The sequence below is a fragment of the Primulina eburnea genome, chromosome 16, assembly GCF_022965805.1.
Source record: "Primulina eburnea isolate SZY01 chromosome 16, ASM2296580v1, whole genome shotgun sequence".
In the NCBI taxonomy this organism is placed as follows: Eukaryota; Viridiplantae; Streptophyta; class Magnoliopsida; order Lamiales; family Gesneriaceae; genus Primulina; species Primulina eburnea.
Genome location: NC_133116.1, coordinates 18033818 through 18052508, shown reverse-complemented (window position 1 = coordinate 18052508; position 18691 = coordinate 18033818). Strand labels below are relative to the sequence as shown.

Sequence of the window (18691 nt, the reverse complement as noted above, 5' to 3'; positions counted from 1 at the left end):
TTTAAAATATGACCCGATGAGTAAAAATACCTACCTTGGCCCATTTTTCGAAATTCAAATATAAAACACCTCAAATTAAATAATTAAAATTAATTATTCAAGAAAAATTTTTTTGCTGATTATCTCATGTCACACCCTTATTCTATACTTGACATGATTATCATAATCAAACTAGGATTTGAATGATATATCTATATTATGAACCAATTCAAAAAAAGGGCATCACTTTGACGATTTATAAAAAAAATTGGCACGATGTCCCTACATTTTATCTAAGCCAAAACCCAAACAATACCATATATACACACTTGTAAACATATTTCAATATACAAACATATTTTGTATCATAATACACAGACATAAACATTGTTAAACTTGTTTCAAACCCCGATATTGAATTCACTATAATACATATGCGGAAGCTATACAATAAGACCTCTAGGTTCTTGTCGAGGTAAGGCACGTCACAAGCATCCATTGGCGAACCGGCATCCTATATATTTTCATTACCTGATCCTAGTAATACACGAGCTACGTGAGTTTATAAAACTCAATAAGTCGGCACTTGTACGTATAAATATACGTAGAAGGAACATACATATAAAGTCATGATAAAAAATGAATCTTTAAACCATGTCGTACTATAGCATATATTCAAGTTCATTTTTGTTCTTGAACCTCATTAGTTGACCTGTACTACCGTGCTTGCTTTATTATAGCTACTATTGTGTTGGACATCAGGGAGCACCTTTGGCAACCCCACGCCCCAGGAACATATATTGGCCAATACGTTTGGTCGACTTATATAAAGGCCTCTTAATTCGTATTTGAAAATTTGCGGAAAAATTTAAAATTTTCTCTTTAACTAATTAAAACGCCTCTTTAAATAAATAAACTCATAAAAAGATTCAATGTTTAAATATTCAAAATAGCAGCGGAAGTAATTATTGTTTGCAAAATAACAATTTAAAAATAATCCAACAAAAGATAAAATGTTTTAGCATAAAAATGATAAATGCTGAAATGAGGTCCTCGGGTTCAACTACTGCTGACCCAAGATGGCTCACTGGTCCCCGCCCTCGATCCCGACCTCATCAGTACCTACAACAATCAAGTCTAGTGAGTCTAAAGACTCAACATGCATACATCATAAATAACAGTAAATATAGTAAAATTTCATGCAACATGAAATTATCATGAGACTGGCATAACGTGTAAATATCATGACATGAGTAATTATAATACGTGCATAACTGAACTGAAAATCTTAAGTAAAAGGTTTGCTCGAGAGAGCCCTGAAATAAAATGAACTGAACTGAACTGAACCGGTAAGTGACCACCAGGTGAAGTAATAATCGTTTGATCAGAATAATGCCACAGTATACTGGGTGGAACTGAACCGGTAAGTGACCACCGGGTGATACAATAATCCCATGATAGTGAAATGGCCACGGGCAATATCGCATAAATCTAAAAAATGAATATTTTATATTTTTATGCACGCAACATAATTAAATGGCCTAATTAAATATCCTGTAATATTTTACCATATGGGTTGGATCGTTCCCAGGCTCGCTGCGACCTAAATCTAACATGAAAAATATGCAAATGATTTAACTTGACCAAACTTTTTAATTGACTCCAAAAACGAGACAATTACGCCCAATGCTTAGTATTTAATCATGACTCCGTGCCAACCCGAACCAACACCGAACCATCATTTAGTCATGATTTAAATACACCTAATATGATAAAATAATGCTCCTAAAATGATACAAGTCAAAATTTTTGTGAATTGAGGCCAAAACATGAAACGCTCTTTCGAGAGTCAATTTGGCATATCGCACCGTAATTTCTCGTACGACCTCTAGACTTGACCAAATCACAAATGGTCAAAAACATGACCTTCCACACTCAATGAGGTACTGTCCAGTCCGAGGCCATAGGCTAAAAGCCAACCAAGAACTCGAAACACACCTCTGAACCAAATCACAAACGGTCAAAAACCACTCGTTTGCTGTCGTGGACCTTTCCAATGGCCATTTGATTGACCATGGCATGGTCTAGATATCAAGGGGTATAGTATGGACCGTGGCTAAGGGCCAGAGACCAACCAAGATTCACAGCACCCCACAAAAACGAAACTACACATGCTGTAAAAAAATGAAGGGGCCGAAGGGCTATTCTTGTTTCTTTTATTTGAAAACCGATTCCACCATGGACCAAGCCTCGAAAAGGCGACTTGGTCACGTCTTAGACATGATAGGGAGGTGTTATAACCATGGCTATATGCCCCTAGAGCAGCCAAGATGAGGAACTTTCTCCCTTGACAGCGACAATAAAAATCGAGACTCAAATGGCATAAGGGAAGAGTTCCTATCATTTTTTTCTAATACCAGCGTGCATGGGGCTCGACTATTGGACTAAAGTGATCCTAATACATCCTAGTACTTGCCTAGGAGCAGTCTTGGGAGCCTGGACACGAGCCAACACCTGAAACGATCAAAACAAGTCAAACCGTGAGGAGCACAAGGAAAGGGGCCGAAAATCTGCATCTTTTTTTTTTGAAAACTCCTTGATGTATATCGGTTTTTGCATTATAAAATCATGATTATGATATAAAAACAATTACTAATATGGCTTGATTGAGGAGTGAAATAAATATAGACATGCCTTGGTTTGTTTTTGAAAGAAAAACAAACGATTATGACGATGCGGCGCGGCGGAGACAGAGTTGCTTCTCTTGTTTTCTTTCTTGTTTTATCTCAAAATTTCTAACGATTTTTCTCTATGGTTCACTCTTGATTTTACACTAAATATTGCTCTGAAGTGAAATAATGGAGAGGAAAGAAGGCTAGAAGAAATGAAGGAAGTTTGCTAGATAAATGGGAATTTAATGGCAAGATAATTCTTTCTATCTTCTAGTTTGTTAGATAAGGAAAATAGAATGATATCAAAAGATTTTGAGGGCTAATTAGAGAGCAAGGGGCCGAAAATTAGTCTAGGTTCAAGGTAGAAAAATTTGTTAGAGTAGGTGCCCGTCGAGCCAAGTGTTGGCCGAGTGTTCACAATGAAACTCTATGTATAAGCCATCTTTATTTTAATAATATTTGAAATTATTATTTTGGCACATCTTTATCTGTATACACATGCTAGTTGCATAGATAAAGCCCTTGAATATTACAAATAGTAGAAAGAATATGAGATGCTCATATGATGAGTATCATGAAACTCATATTTGGAATACTGTATATTCTAAACAGTTCCTAGTCGATTCAGCCGCCACTAAGAAGGATATAGGCCGCTAGAGCTCGAGACTAGTATCTGCGATGTGGAGTACCATGTTTCATTGGTAGGGGGCATTGTGATGTCCGAGCATGCAGATAGGTGTCCTGGTAGATTGCACTGAACAACCCTCCATAAAAGGACTTTCCAAGTGGTTATCACTTATCGAGTGGAAAAGCCTAGTTTATGGTTGTACACCATTTCCTTTGACCCGTTTACTAATCAAGTGGTTACACTTATGCGAGTGGAACAACTCCATATATTCGTACAACCATATCGAATAGAATAGTACTGAAAACTAAACCAACCAGCTACTCACTGTCCTCCTCCTGCTCTTCCTGAGCCATCCAACCTGAGGCCTGCCCCATGGGAATGGGGTGTCCAAGATAAACAAAACCGAGGACGTGAGCGATAAGAACGCCCAGTACAAAAGCATGAGTATACAAGCCTATATGAAATGCACATGCTATGATATGATACCAGGGTAGTCAAGAAACAGGAGTAACAAAGGATCTCAAAATGCTCAGTCTAGAGGCGCCAAGTGGATAGTGCCGCGCGGTACTCCTCTGGGTCACTGCATCCACTACAAGAACAGACGTGGACCTAAAATGTCCCGGATCACCGAAGCCCTCCGGACCCGTCGGCCACTGTGTACTCTCGGTGTCCATGCGTCCACAAGACAAGACAGGGCTGAGCGGCCCCACAAGATATAGCTTATCTCGAAAGAGATACAGCTCAACAGTAAAGGCTATCTCGAAGGAGATACGGCTCAACATGAAATGCAACATGCATCATAAAACGTGACATAATAGCATGCATCATATGACATATATCAATGCACCACATAATCATGCAACACATATAAGGATGTATACTCGACCAGGATATCTCGGATAGTACTTTCGTACCTCTATCACAGCAAGCCTAGCCTTACGCAACACCGCTAATCAGGTCTAGAACAAGCCTACGCATCAAAAGCATACCCAATAAACAATACTACCATGCTCGACTAGCAAAACCAGTACTACCAAAGGTTTAGGGTTTACCTTCGTCCGTCGACAGCCCTTTGATGTCGATTGCCTCGTAACTCAGGCGTCGCTACGCTACCAATCCTGGCAGCTCTTGGCTATCGCTCGACCGACAACTAACCCTAGAAACCTTCTAAACCTCTCAAATATGAGACACAACTCAAGAATTTGCAATGCAAAAATGAGGAAATCCGAGCACTATTTATAGGCTATGTTCGGATCCACCGAACCCACTTCGATGGTGTACCACCATTAGTCCTTATGACCCGGGACAACATTGAGACTCTATGTGCTAGAATTACACCTTGACTGTTGAACCGACCTCATGGTCTTCATCAAGTGGGCAAGGTGGGTTGTGTTCTGTCGACATGGGGTCATCATTGGCAAGGTTGGGTGTTCTGTTACATAGGAGTCGATGCATTATAGTTGAGGATTAACCGCTTACCTTCGGGTATGGATATCCTATGTGTTCTCATGTGTATGTAGGTTGAAATCTCTGATCATAGTATGGTGGTAATTATGAAAGTAGATTACACCATTGATGCAAACTACGACATGACACATAGTATCGATTCATTGACAACTCTCGATAACCAATGGTTGTCCGAATCGGTCGGGATATATGAGTTGAAGGGACCGTACTGTACGCTAACCATAATAGAATGGTTCTTGCAGGCACTATCATTTGATACCTAGGGAATCATGTAAGCAATGCTGCTAGGCATTTAACATGATTGGTTGGGTACTATCAGACTTGAGTTCTGACGTTCTTGTTATCAAGGAGTTGATAAGTAAGAATGGAGCAATTGGGGTATGCTCATATAAGGACATGTTTAGTCCGAATCACATGGAGATGTGAACCCACGGCTAGTTGTATCAATGAACCATTGAGGGCCACACAAGTACTAGCTTTCTAGATCCCGTTGAGAAGAGAAATAGTTCAATGTGTTGAACGGCTTATAGAGGAGTTTATAAGCGTAAGGAAAATTAGAAGTATGACTTCTATAAAGGAGAAATTAGTTCAATGTGTTGAACGGCTTATAAATGAGTTTATTTGCGTAAAGAAAAATAGAAGTATGAATTCTATGAGAGAAATGTAAATTTTAATTTATGGAAGTGTTCCTAAATTTAAAGTTGGCCAAGTGAATAATGTATTTCAAAATTGTGATTTTCATTAACATTATTATGGACTAAATTAGATTAATTCAAGTGTTGAATTAATTAAATACTAGTGGACCTAGTAGAGTCCAAATAATTAAATTAATTCAAGTGTTGAATTAATTAAATTATATTGAGTCTTGTAGAGCTCAATTTAAATAAATTATTTAACTAGTGGACTTGAGTAAATTCAAGTAATGTTTAATTAGTCTCAAATATGTTTGAGATAATTAAACTTAATCCATGGTTTCTAATTTGTTAAAAAAACTATATAATATATGCATGCATGAGAGGTCAAGGGTTGAGAGACAACTTTTGCAACAACCAAGGCATGGCATGCAAAAGTTGGTCCTCACTTTTTCAAGGACCAAGACAAGTCTTCCCACTTCACTCTCCAAGGGAGATGGCCGAATTCTCCACCTTTTTTCTCTCCAAGTTTTTCTCTCATTTTCTTCTTCAAGTGTTGAGGAATGAAAAACACTGCTCTTTGAAAAATCTTTTTATTTTTTAGTGCAAAATAAAAGGGGCTCTAGCTAGTTGGTGGTGGGCTTAATAGTTGAGCAATGAGTGCTCAAAGGAAGCTTGTAGATTTATCATGCTTTGAAGAGCTAAGGTGTTTACACCTTTGTTGGAGCCATACATGAGTCCTTGTGATTGATAGGTATATCTCTCAAACTATGTATGACATGTGTTTGTTTTTGTATTTGCTACACACACTCATGGTGGCCGAAAATTTCTAGCAAAAATTCGATTTTTTAAACTTCCGTTGCACTTCCGATCACCGTAACCGATCCCCTTTCAAGTGGTATCCGAGCTATGGTTACGATTTTGTGTAGCAACTACAAGATATTATATTGAGATCGATTTCTAACCGCATGAGTGTAATTTTTGCAACCAAAAACCGAGGCATTTTGTGGGGTGTTTCGGGCAGCATGTTGCTGCCCGTTTCGGGCAGCTCGGGCTGCCCGAACAGCCCCTATATTTAAAATAAAAAAATTTTGTGGCCGGAATCCGGCGACGGAGCTCCGGCGACGACGATGATGACTAGGGTTTCCAAAAGTGTTGTGGATTATCAAAGTGTCATGGGCCTTGAGTTGTTGGGCCCTTGGATGGCCAACATATTTGTGAATTTTAAATGGGTCCAAAATATTTTTGGTGAAAAATTAGTTTTTGGGCCCTTAAATTTAAAATTACAAAAGTTGCAAATTTTTCTCAAAAATAAATAATTGATGTTGGACTTTAATTATTTATAGTAAATTGTGATTTACAATAAATTCGGTTATAAATAAATTAATTAGAAAGTAGACAAAGGTGTTTGTATACTTTTTTAATTTAGTTTATAATCGTGGCGGTTAGTGATTGGATCAAGATATATAATATTAGATCAATTAATTATTGTGATAATTAATTGATGGTGTATGATATGTGATATTAAGCATGAAGGATGATCAAAAGCCCAAGCCCAATTTGCTAGGTGTATGCTAGGATATTTTGTGTTGAATAATTGTAATAATTATCAATTTATAAAGTGGGCTTGGTTTATGGCCCGTTCCCACCCCATGAGATGTATCCCTATTTTCCATAGATATTTATTTGTAAATATTAGTATAGTGGATGATCAAGATTGGAAGATGGTGGCCATGATAAGTATGAAGATCGAAGACATGTAAATATTGGAAGCTTATGTAATAGTTGCATTTGCATCCCGTGCATTTCCCTAGGATTAGACCTAGGCCCGTGTTTAGCTCACACAGTCCGTTAGTATTGGGGCGATTGATCATCCTTGTTTGTTTACTGTTTATAATATATGCATGATATGTTATAAATAATGAGTATGTGTGTTATTATTATGATAATAACAAAGTTGCATGAATCCGGCAAACATACGATCAAACATGGCAAGCTTTTAAAATAAAATTAATGATGAGACCTTTCAAAATTAAAAACCCTCATTTTGAATAAGATTCAAAATTAATATCAAGCCCGAAAGGGGAATTATAAATTTGTTTATAATTTCCTTGTCTTCCATCGACAATGGGTGCATGATGAATGCTACCCGTACTCGGGGCTCGGCTCATATTATTGGGGGAGCTTTGGGTGCCGGAAATCTGTGACATCCATTGACATGGTGATGTGAACAACGTGGAACTCCCATGATTTCGGCTCATATTACTTGGGGGAACTCATGGCGACCTTCCAAGGTTCAACATCGATGGGTAAGGCTTGACACGTGAAGATGAACGACGTCATTTTATTGGGTCCTAATCAAACGTGAGACAAAAGTTTACGTAGAGGGTTGCATTGCGATGCAATTGGAAACTACCTTTTAGGAATTGTGATTGGCTGATATTATTCGGGATCATAATTCGCTAATTGGACCTTACGTACCTACTGAGGAAAGGAGTTTCCCGTTTTCACTAGAGGGTAGTGAAAGATGTCAAAACAGTGGGAGCAAATAATTTCTGTGATGGAGAACTAATTTCTTACATCAAAAGAATGAAATAAATGAAGAAGGGAGCTTTTGGGAGAAAGAATTCTTGTTTTCCTTCGTGCTTTTGTTGTAAAAGGGCTATTGAAATGGTTGAGATGCTTTGAAAAGTCGAAACTTATCTTTTATACATTAGGCGGCGCTCGAGCGGACATTTTCTTCCGCCCGGGCGCGTAACCTTCGGCCCAAACTTTAAAATTTCATGTACTTGCGTCTTTAATTGTGACTTTCATATTCGTATTCGTATTGGGGCGATGGATCCATCTACATATAACCACAGTACTGGGCGACGGGGACATCAGCGACACTCTCACCCGTCAACTAAGATTTGGCCTACGTATTAACATTTCATCGTATCAGCATATTAGTCACACTTACTTTACTTCCTTCAACATTTCGTATTTTCATCACTTATAAAAATTAAACATGCATATAACGTTTTTTCTTTTAAACAAAGCATGCAACATGTCTTTTAGCGTTATCGTTCATCATAAAAATCCATAAACATGTAAAATAATCATATTAACATATAAAACAGCATTCAGGACACTGCCATGACATCTACAAATTTTTGGGTGTAAAATTACTATTTTACCCGTAGACGTAAAATTTCACGTTTTTGACATTTTCTTATTTCCTTTGACTCTAGTCAATCACATATAATTATTTAATTTTACATTGATTTGCTCATATCGTGAACCATGACTCGACCCCATGAGCCATGTTTCGAATTAAAGCCATGAAGAAAACCCTCATTCGAACTACCTAAGTCACCCTCGAGCCATAATTGATTTTCATCGAGCCACATTCGAGCCAGCCTGAGCCAACTTCAAACCTGCCCTACCCTGGATCTTGGTGAACCCTTAGCATCCTTAGGACCTGACCCCAAGCTCAAAACCGAAGCCATACATCGGATGAAGCTCACGGCCGAGAGCACTTCTTGCCTTAGGACTCCTCGAACTCGACACAACAACTTAAACAACGAGCCAGCCCCAAGCCCAGAACCTTGTGCACCCTCTTAGGACCCTAATGACCTAACCTATCCCAGCCCGTAGTCCCCCTGGCTGAGCCACAACTCCCTTGTGCGGCTGCTGCTCAGGCACAACTCTCTCGGGTGGAGCTAGGACTCCTTCCCTGCCGTGACCCTCGAGTCCTAGCGTGGCTAAGACTTCCCTGTCTCAAGCCCAACCCTAACCAGCCCTATTCCCAGCCGTTCTATGCCATGCAGCAAAACACCCTTAAACCCGACTCCCAAGACACAACACTCCAGTTTCGTTTCCAGCTTTGTTCTTCAAGGTGTGTAGCGTGTTGTCTGTGTTATTGGACTCCTTAAACTCGTGTAGAACAACCCTTGATCATAACCTAATCATGGCAGCCCCTTAAGAACATATTTAACATGTTTTTGGAACACAAAGTCATGAGTTTAGCACATGTATATGCATAGTTACGAAAATAATATGAAGTGTGACTTGTTTTTCTTGCAATACATAATTAATAAATACTATGTGATGGATGGGTAAAGGAAATAATATGGCATGTCATATTTAACGCATGAATTATCATTGACGAATTGAAAAACAACGACGAGGGGAAGTTGGCTTGAAAACCTTGACAAAATTTCGATGCTTCCTCTTGCTGTTCACGTGTGTGATGTTAGAGTTGATGCGTGTGATGTGTTGATATGGGGTGGGGTTTTGTATTTTAAATTTCAATCAAACCATTAACTGATAACTTAGGCCCATTAACAAGGTTAATTAGGCCTAATAAGCCCATTGGTGCGTATTTTAAATATTTTGTTTAGTAAAGTTTGTGAAATTATTAGCCGGGTTTGTCTAAATGTTTGTATTTTTTGTTGAAAATCCAACATCGATAAAAGTAACATACTGGTATATAAAATCACCTCAAAACTCCTTATTTTCAAAAATAAGAAAAATCATCAACCATATTTTAAATAATTGAAAACAATTATTTTTTATCTTTCAGCCATCAGTGTCCGTTCCTCGATCGCAACTTGAATAACCCTTAAAAGCACATTTTAATGCATTTAAGTAGAAAAATTACTAAAGCATCATATAAACATATCACATAATCAATTTAGCAATAAAAATAAAATAAATAACTATTTTCCATATTTCCTAGATTTGAATACAGTTGGATTACATTGTCTTACTTTTGGACCTTACAATTCATTCCCCTCTTAAATAAAATTTTGTCCTCGAAATTAGAACTTACCTAATAGCTCCTGATAGCGACTCCTCAAGTCCCTCTCGTTTTTCCAAGTAGCTTCTTCATCCGAGTGAATCAGCCACTTGACCTTTACCATTGGAATGACTTTGTTTCGGAGTCTTCTTTCTTGTCTTCCTAAGATCTGCACAGGCCTTTCCTCGTAAGTCATATTTGGCGTTAATTACGGAGGTTCATGATTTAGTACATGTGATGGGTTCGACATGTACTTTCGTAGCATCGAGATATGAAACACATTGTGAACACCAGAAATCATCGGTGACAATGCCACTCTATAGGCTAGTGTTCAATTCTCTCCAAAATCTCAAAAGGCCCTATGAATCTTGGACTAAGTTTTCCTTTCTTGCCAAATCACATAACACCAATACGTGGTCTCCCACTGCAAACTCTAGGTCTCTTCGTCTCTTGTCAGCATAACTTTTCTGTCTGCTTTGTGCAGTCTTCATTCTATCTAGAGTTTTGACTACTAGCTCGGCGGTCTCTACTATCAAGTTTGGACCAATTTATCTTCTTTCGCCAACATCATCCCATTGAATAGGGATCTAAATTTCCTTCCATAAAGTGCCTTGAAAGGAGCCATCCCAATAGATGATTGATGGCTATTATTGTAGATGAACTCCACTAGAGGTGATTTTGGTTCCCAAAGTCCTTGGAAATCGATCACACAAGCTCGCAGTAGATCATTTAAAATTTGAATAACCCTCTCTGACTTACCATCGGCTTGAGGATTGAATGTTGTGGGGACCCGGACGCTAATCATCTTTTTAATCATGATTGGGACTAATTAATCAATTATAGTAAACAGGGTCTAATTTTTTTTTAAAATGCGGAAGGTAATGGAATCAAACTCCTATACATATCAGTATAAAAGTATAAATCTGATAAAATATACAATCATACATACTCAGGTTCAACAACTACTATCAAGTGTTTAAACCCTATCTCTAGTCCAGTCGAATCACCACTCTAATCTCGATCTGTCCTCATCTCTGTGACCCTGTACCTGTCCCACCTATTGTCATGCACACATACAAACAAGACAACAGCCGGATAACTCCGGTGAGATATAAATATCCCAGTATAAACAATGTATTAAATGCAATCATATAAAACATATATAAAAGCATAAACAAACATCAAAACATGTATCTAGTCTGACTACATGAATCAATGACTCGTGATCTAATCTTATCTTATCTCAAATCTAGGGATCCCAATCTAATTTAGACTTTGGTATGCTGTATCGAGTGTCTGAGATAGACGTCGATCTACATCTAAGGCTCTTCGATACACCGTAAGTCTAGAGTCTTATCGGTTCTGAGAAAGACTCGGCGGTTCTGCCCTAGCTAGGCTGATCTGCCCTAGACTCGGACTCTGACTCTGTTCTAAGTCAATACATGAACATATCAATCTGATAATCTGCAAATATCAATGCAATAAAGTAAAGTATGTGATTTAGGGAAACTCAAGTCAAACCTAACTCGAGTTGTGCAATCCCGAATCAACATTTATTTATACCTTTCTTGCTGTCGCTCTGATACAATCAAAGTCTTGATTCAAAGTCTGTCACTGTTCAATCTGGCAATGACAATATCAATATTCTGTATCAATATTCTAATCAAATCACAACATCTCTGTTTTATCAAATTCTGACAGTACAACAGTACAATCTTGCGATACTGGTAATACTATATCAGTCTATACCAATTCCAATAATTTACAATCAACCACTGTACAAATCTGATATCAGTTCTAGTCAATTTCATTCTGAAATTCATAAAAATTCCATATTCAGTCCGTTTCTTAATCTGACTTCGATTCTACGCTGTCTAACATGTCAAGAACAACATATATGACGTGTATTCAATTCTAACAACATCATAATTTCAAAACATGTCAAAACGTAGTAAAACTTACGTCCAGTCGTAGCCTACGTCGATAGGAGCTCGGTATCGAAGTCGGATTTAAAATCTAACGGACGGATTTTTCACAAAAGGCATAAGGATTTTTCACAACTTCCCTTAAACCTTTCTCGTTCTTTTCCTTTTTGTTATTGAAGAATGATACATATATATATGTAAATATATATATACATCCCACGTTGCAATGTTGAAAGAAACGTGTCTCATTTTCTTAAACTTCAGCCAGCGCTCGAGCGGTAATAATGTACCGCTCGGGCGCGGCCCTCTCTGCCCAAGAACTTTTGATTTATAACCTTGGCGCTCGGGCGGTCAAAAACTACCGCTCGGGTGCCAACTCTTCTGCCCGCGACAATTACTTGATGAACACTGGCGCTCGGGCGGTCAAAAAATACCGCTCGGGCGCCAGACTCTCTGTCCCCAAGTTATGCCATTCGTATACTTGGCTCAATTTGGTCTCGTAATGGCCCGGCCATAATCACATTAATTCAACTTCAATAATCTCATATTAATATAATTAAAATCTCATATTAACAGAATTAAGATCTTGGCCCTTACAAATGTTGTACTGAATCATAATTTTGTCCTCATCGCTGCATGAAGACTCTTCCAGAAAGACGATGTAAATATCGGATATCTATCAGAAACAATGAATACAGGAATCCCATGCAGGAGAACTATTTATTGAATGTATAACTCCGCATACTGTGTCATGGTGAATGTCTTCTTGATAGGTAGAAAATGTGATGATTTAATAAGACGATCCACTATCAACCATATAGCATTAAACCCTTTAATAGTCCTCGGCAATCCCACAACAAAATCTATAGTGATATTTTCCCATTTCCACTCGGGAATAGGGAGTGGCTTAAGCTTTCCCGATGGCTTCCAATGCTCTGCTTTTACTTGTTGACATGTCAAACACTCGGATACAAATCGTAGGATATCTCTCTTCATGCCTGGCCACCAATATAACAACTTCAAATCTTCGTACATCTTCATGATTCCCCGATGAATGGAATATGGTGTGCCATGAGCTTCCTTCATAATGAGCTCCCTCAAAGAGTCGTCACTAGGAACCCATAAACGATCTCGATAACGAACTATACCATCCACCTCAGATTATAATTTTGGCCCTTTGCTTCATCTCTCAATCTCCACTTTTGCAATTTTTCATCAGTAGACTGTCCCTCACGGATTATGTCTCTCAAAGTCTATTGAACTATCAAGGTGGAAAGATTAGGGGCCTCGACCCTAGCATACACTGTAAGCTCAAACCACTGTATCTCTGACTGCAACAAGTAATTATTGCTGCCTTTTAACTCAATGAGTCTGCCACTACATTAGCTTTTCCCGAACGATAGCTAATCTCACAATCGTAGTCATTCACTAATTCAAGTCATCATCGCTGTCTCATATTCAACTCATTTTGGGTGAAGAATTATTTCAAACTTTTATGGTCGGTGAAAATTTTTCACTTCTCCCCATATAAGTAATGTCACCATATTTTCAAAACAAAGACGACTGCTGCAAGCTCCAGATCATGTGTGGGGTAGTGTTTCTCGTGAACTTTCAATTGTCTCGATGCATAAGATATAATTCGGTCATTTTGCATCAGAACTGCGCCCAAGCAAAATTTAGAAGTGTCGGTATAAATAACATACTCTCCTTGCCCTGATGGCATAGATAACATTGGTGCTGTAATCAAGGCTTGCTTCAGCTTGTCAAAACTGTCTTGGCACTCGGATCCCCATATAAACTTTGTATTCTTTTTTGTCAAGGAGGTCAAAGGTACTGCAATATATGAGAATCCTTGAATAAATTTTCGATAATAGCCAGCTAGTCCCAAGAAACTACGAATCTCGGTTACGATCTTCGGTTTTGGCCACTCTCTCACTGCCTCGACTTTACTTGGATCAACTTCCACTCCATCTCTAGATATGATGTGGCCCAATAATGCCACTCTCTCAGGCCAAAAATCGCACTTGCTGAATTTTGCAACCAATTTCCTATCTTGCAGTACTTGCAGTTTTGTCCTAAAATACGGATAGTGTCCGCCTCTGCTCTTGGAGTAGGTCAAAATATCATCGATTAACACAATCACGAATTGATCTAGATACGCCTGAAATACAGATTCATGAGATCCATAAAGATCTTTGGCGCATTGGTCAGACCGAATGGCATGACCATGAATTCATAATGCCCATAACGAGTTCTGAATGTTGTCTTATGGACATCCTCCTCTTTCACTTTCAACTGATGGTATCCAGAACAAAGATCAATCTTCGAGAATATCGATGCTCCTTGCAACTGATCAAATAAGTCTTCAATTCTTGGCAGTGGATACTTGTTCTTGATGGTAACTCTATTAAGCTCTCGACAATCAATACAGAGTCGCATAATGACATCCTTCTTCTTCACAAATAATACCGGTGCACCCCACAGAGAGTAACTAGGGCGAATAAAACAATTATCTAGCAATTTTGGATTTGATCTTTTAATTCTTTCATTTCAGCGGGTGCTAGACGATATGGTGCTTTAGAAATAGGCATTGAGCAAGGCATCAAATCATTAGAAAATTCCACCTCACGGTCGGGTAGAATGCCATAAATGTCCTCAGGAGAGACACAAGGAAAGTCTCTGACAATATTAACATCCTGTAACTTCTGACTGATAGGAGCATGTGTTGTAGTGACACATACTAGAAAAGCTTGGCATTCTCTTTTAGTAAGCTTCCTTGCACACATACAAGAGATAATGTGCGGCATTTGCTTGTTCCTCGTCGTCTCGAAGACAAAAGATTTCCCATTAGGCGGTCGAATAGACACTGATTTATGACGAAAATTAATCGAAGCTCCATTTTTTGATAACCAATTCATCCCTAGTATGATGTCAAATTCGGGCATATGCAGTACAATAGGATCTGCCCGAACCACATCTTTGGATAAACGAAGCTCCAGATTCTTCACAATACTAGTGATTATTTGGTCATCGGAAGGAATAAAAACCTTGAAACCCAATCCCATATCCTCATGAATAATATTCAGTTTCTTAACGAATGTCTCGGATATGAAAGAGTGCGTAGCTCCCGAAACTAGCAGTGCATAGGTAGCTACACCTAGAATGAATGTTCTCCCTACGGCGAAACGTTTTAGATTATTCGTGTTGAAGCTTAAGGAATTTGTACCGTTTATTTCCCAAATTTTCATGAAGAAGATTGATTGGATCCTATTGTTCCTAGGAAAATTCATAATTTCCCCCTTAATTTTTGATTAATTTCCATTTCACCCTTCAATTCTTCAAATATTGAATTTAGTCTTTTGAAAATTGCAAATTGAACCCTTAAATTTTTGTAATTTAAAATTTTGGTCCCTCAATTTTCAAAATTTTCACCTTTGGTCCTTAAGTTTTCGGTAATTTCATTTCCATCCCTGAACTTTGCAGAAATTGCATTTTAGTCCTTTATTTTCTGAAATTATATTTTTCCCCTAGATTTCAGTTAATTGCCTTTCGTTATTTCATATTTTCTAAATTTTTTCATTTTGTTCCGTAAATTTTCGAGAATTAGTATATCTGCCCCAAAATTTCGGAAATGCACATTAGACCCTCCCTTCACATAAATTAAGGCACAAAAATTAATACCAAGTTCTATGGTTTCTAAAATCATTCCTTAATTTCATCTAAGGTAGAGTATGCAACCTAATTCCACTAGGTTATCCTTATTCCCAAATCAATTATAATAACCAATTTAACATTTCATACAATAAAAGAAATATAAAAATGTTAAATAACTAGGTTACCGGTGATAAGGGTCGTGCCTGCATCCTCTTGAGCATCTTTGACATGCATAACATAAGCTCGCCCCACAGTAGGTTCTCTCTTCTTTGGACAATCAGTAGCCTTGTGATCCTCTTCCTTGCATATGAAGCACTTAGTAGTTCCCCACATGCACTGTCCATAATGTAGGCGATTGCAATTCTTGCATGGTGGTCCCTCAGCAGGTTTTGGTGCTCCAAGTTGTGGTGGCTTTGGTGGTCCTGGCTTCTTTACTTGACCTTGGGGCTTTGGTGGCCCTTGAGGTCTAGGAGGTCTCGGGTATGGCTTTTTATTTGCCTGTGAATTATTTTGGTGTTGTTGTCTCTTGCGCTACATCTCAAAGTCGATGTCCTTCAAAGAATGCTCAGATTGTAATGCATAAGTAGCTAGTAGCATAATCGAAGGGACGCAACATCATCACATTGTGTCGTATGGTAGGTCGTAGACCATCCATAAAGTGTCTAAACTTCTCTGTAACATCCCTCGTAGTAAGGGGTACAAAGTGGCAACCCCGATCAAATTTTCTCACAAATTCAGCAACAGTTGAGCCTCCCTGACGGAGGCTCATAAACTCCCTCTTCAACCGCCATCTAACATCAGCAGTGAAGTACTTCTCATAGAATATCTCCTTGAATCGAGCCCAAGAAAGTGTAGCAAGATTAGTACTCTGCTTAGCTCCTTCCCACCATAAAGAAGTGTCGTCCCTAAACATGTAAGTAGCACACCTCACACGATCAGCATCCCCCATGTTCAAATAGTGAAAATGCACCTCAAGTGCTTGGATCCATTTGTCTGCAGAAAACGGGTTTGTGGTGCTAGAAAATTCCTTCGGCCCTAGCCTCCGGAACAGATCATAATTATCATACTGTGGCCTAGGAGCCTGCTATAAGTGCTGCTTGAAGAAAAGAGCCATACCCTCCAATGCACGAGTAGCAGGATTGTAGGGACCCGGACGCTAATCATAGTCATAATCGTCATTGGGACTAATTAATCAATTATAAAACAGGGTCTAATTTTTTTTTTAAATGCGGAACGTAGTGACAACAATCTAATATACAACTCAGTATATAATAAAGTACAAGTCCTGTACCGTCTACAAATCAGTACGAACTAAGGTTCAACAACTACTATCAAGTGTTCACACCCTATATACAATCCAAGTCCGGAGCCTCCACTCTAATCACGATCTCTCCTCATCTCCTGGACCCTGAACCTGTCCCACCTGTTGTCAAGTACACATACAAACAAGACAACAGCCGGATAACTCCGGTGAGAATAAATCCCAGTATAAATCAAAGAACATGCAGTCATATGTTCAATACAAAGCATGAAACAGATAACAGTAATACATATCAAAATCAGAAATGTAAACAATATCAATCAGTCGACAATACTCGTGACTCCACGATTCAGACTAGACTCAATCCTAGCCTAGGGATCCCGGTGTCCAGATGTGGCATTCCTATATCGACAAACAGTAATAGAAAAGACTCCAGTTCTATCCAAGTCGATATAACCAAACATCCAGTGTCCAGACGCATCCGTCATAGACTATGGTCTATCACCATATCTTGTGACATCGTGCAATGTACCCGTGGTTACCTGCCACTATCAGGTACTTCTGTCACAAGATTACTCGTCTAATGCATGCTCCTATAACTCCATAGAACAAGCATTTAAATCAAATCATTAAACACAATGATAAACAAATAATAAGTATGTGATTTAGGGAAACTCAAGTACATCCTACTTGAGTCGATGTCCCAATACACATTGACTTATACCTTTCGTTGCAGTTTCGGTCTGGAATCCAAACTCTTTCAATCCCTCAATCTGACAATGGCAATACCAATAATCTCCTATCAATATACCGTTCAATTTACTAACACTCTGATCAATTTGGATTTAATTCAAAATCAACGGTATAACGGTACAATCTCAGTATCCCCGTCAATACCAAATCAACAGACATCAATTACAAATCATAACTCACATCCATTACAATCTGTAATTCAATCATAATTCAAATCTGTCTGGTATAAATCAATATACCCTAAAAATTCATAACAATTCCATAATAAGTCCATTTCTCAATCTGACTTCGATTCTACGATGTCTAACATGTCAAGAACATCATATATGAATTCCATTCAATTCTGACAATATCGTAATTTCAAGACATGTCAAAACGTAGTAAAACATACGTCAAGTTGTAGTCTATGTTGCTAGGAACTCGGTACCGAAGTCGGATTCAAAATCTGACGGGCGGATTTAAATATAAAGGCGTAAGGATTTTTCTTAAACCTCCCTCGACCCTTTCTCGGTTTTCTTCTGAAGGAAATGAACGTATATATATGCATATATATATCGAATTGGCCGGTTAAAGAAATGTGGCTTGTTTCTTGAATTTCGGTCTGCGCTCGGGCGGTAATAAACTACCGCTCGAGCGCGGCATCCTCTGTCCAAATCCTTCCGGATTGCACATTGGCGCTCGGGCGGTCAAAAACTACCGCCCGAGCGCCACACCTTCTGTCCAAGATGTGTTTTTATGGAACTTTGGCGCTCGGGCGGTCATTTCTTACCACTCGGGCGCCACTAATTCTGTCCAACACTTGCACCCTTTATATGTAATCTTATTCCGTGTCCCGTTTGATCCTTTCATAATCATATCAAATTATAATTCAATAATTACAGATTACTAGGATGACATTTCCGGGCATTACATTTCTCCCCCCCCTAAAATACGATTTCGT

General features: G+C 38.5%; 1 protein-coding gene across 1 annotated transcript; it reads right to left on the bottom strand.

Annotated features, from left to right (window-relative positions):
- Positions 1-13620: 13620 nt before the first annotated feature.
- Positions 13621-16686, bottom strand: LOC140816090 (uncharacterized). Its single transcript, XM_073175156.1, has 4 exons — positions 16360-16686; positions 15923-16268; positions 14708-15258; positions 13621-14244 (listed from the first exon to the last, which is right to left on the bottom strand). The coding sequence occupies exons 1-4, from the start codon at positions 16684-16686 to the stop codon at positions 13621-13623; spliced, it is 1848 nt and encodes a 615-aa protein (XP_073031257.1).
- Positions 16687-18691: the final 2005 nt, after the last annotated feature.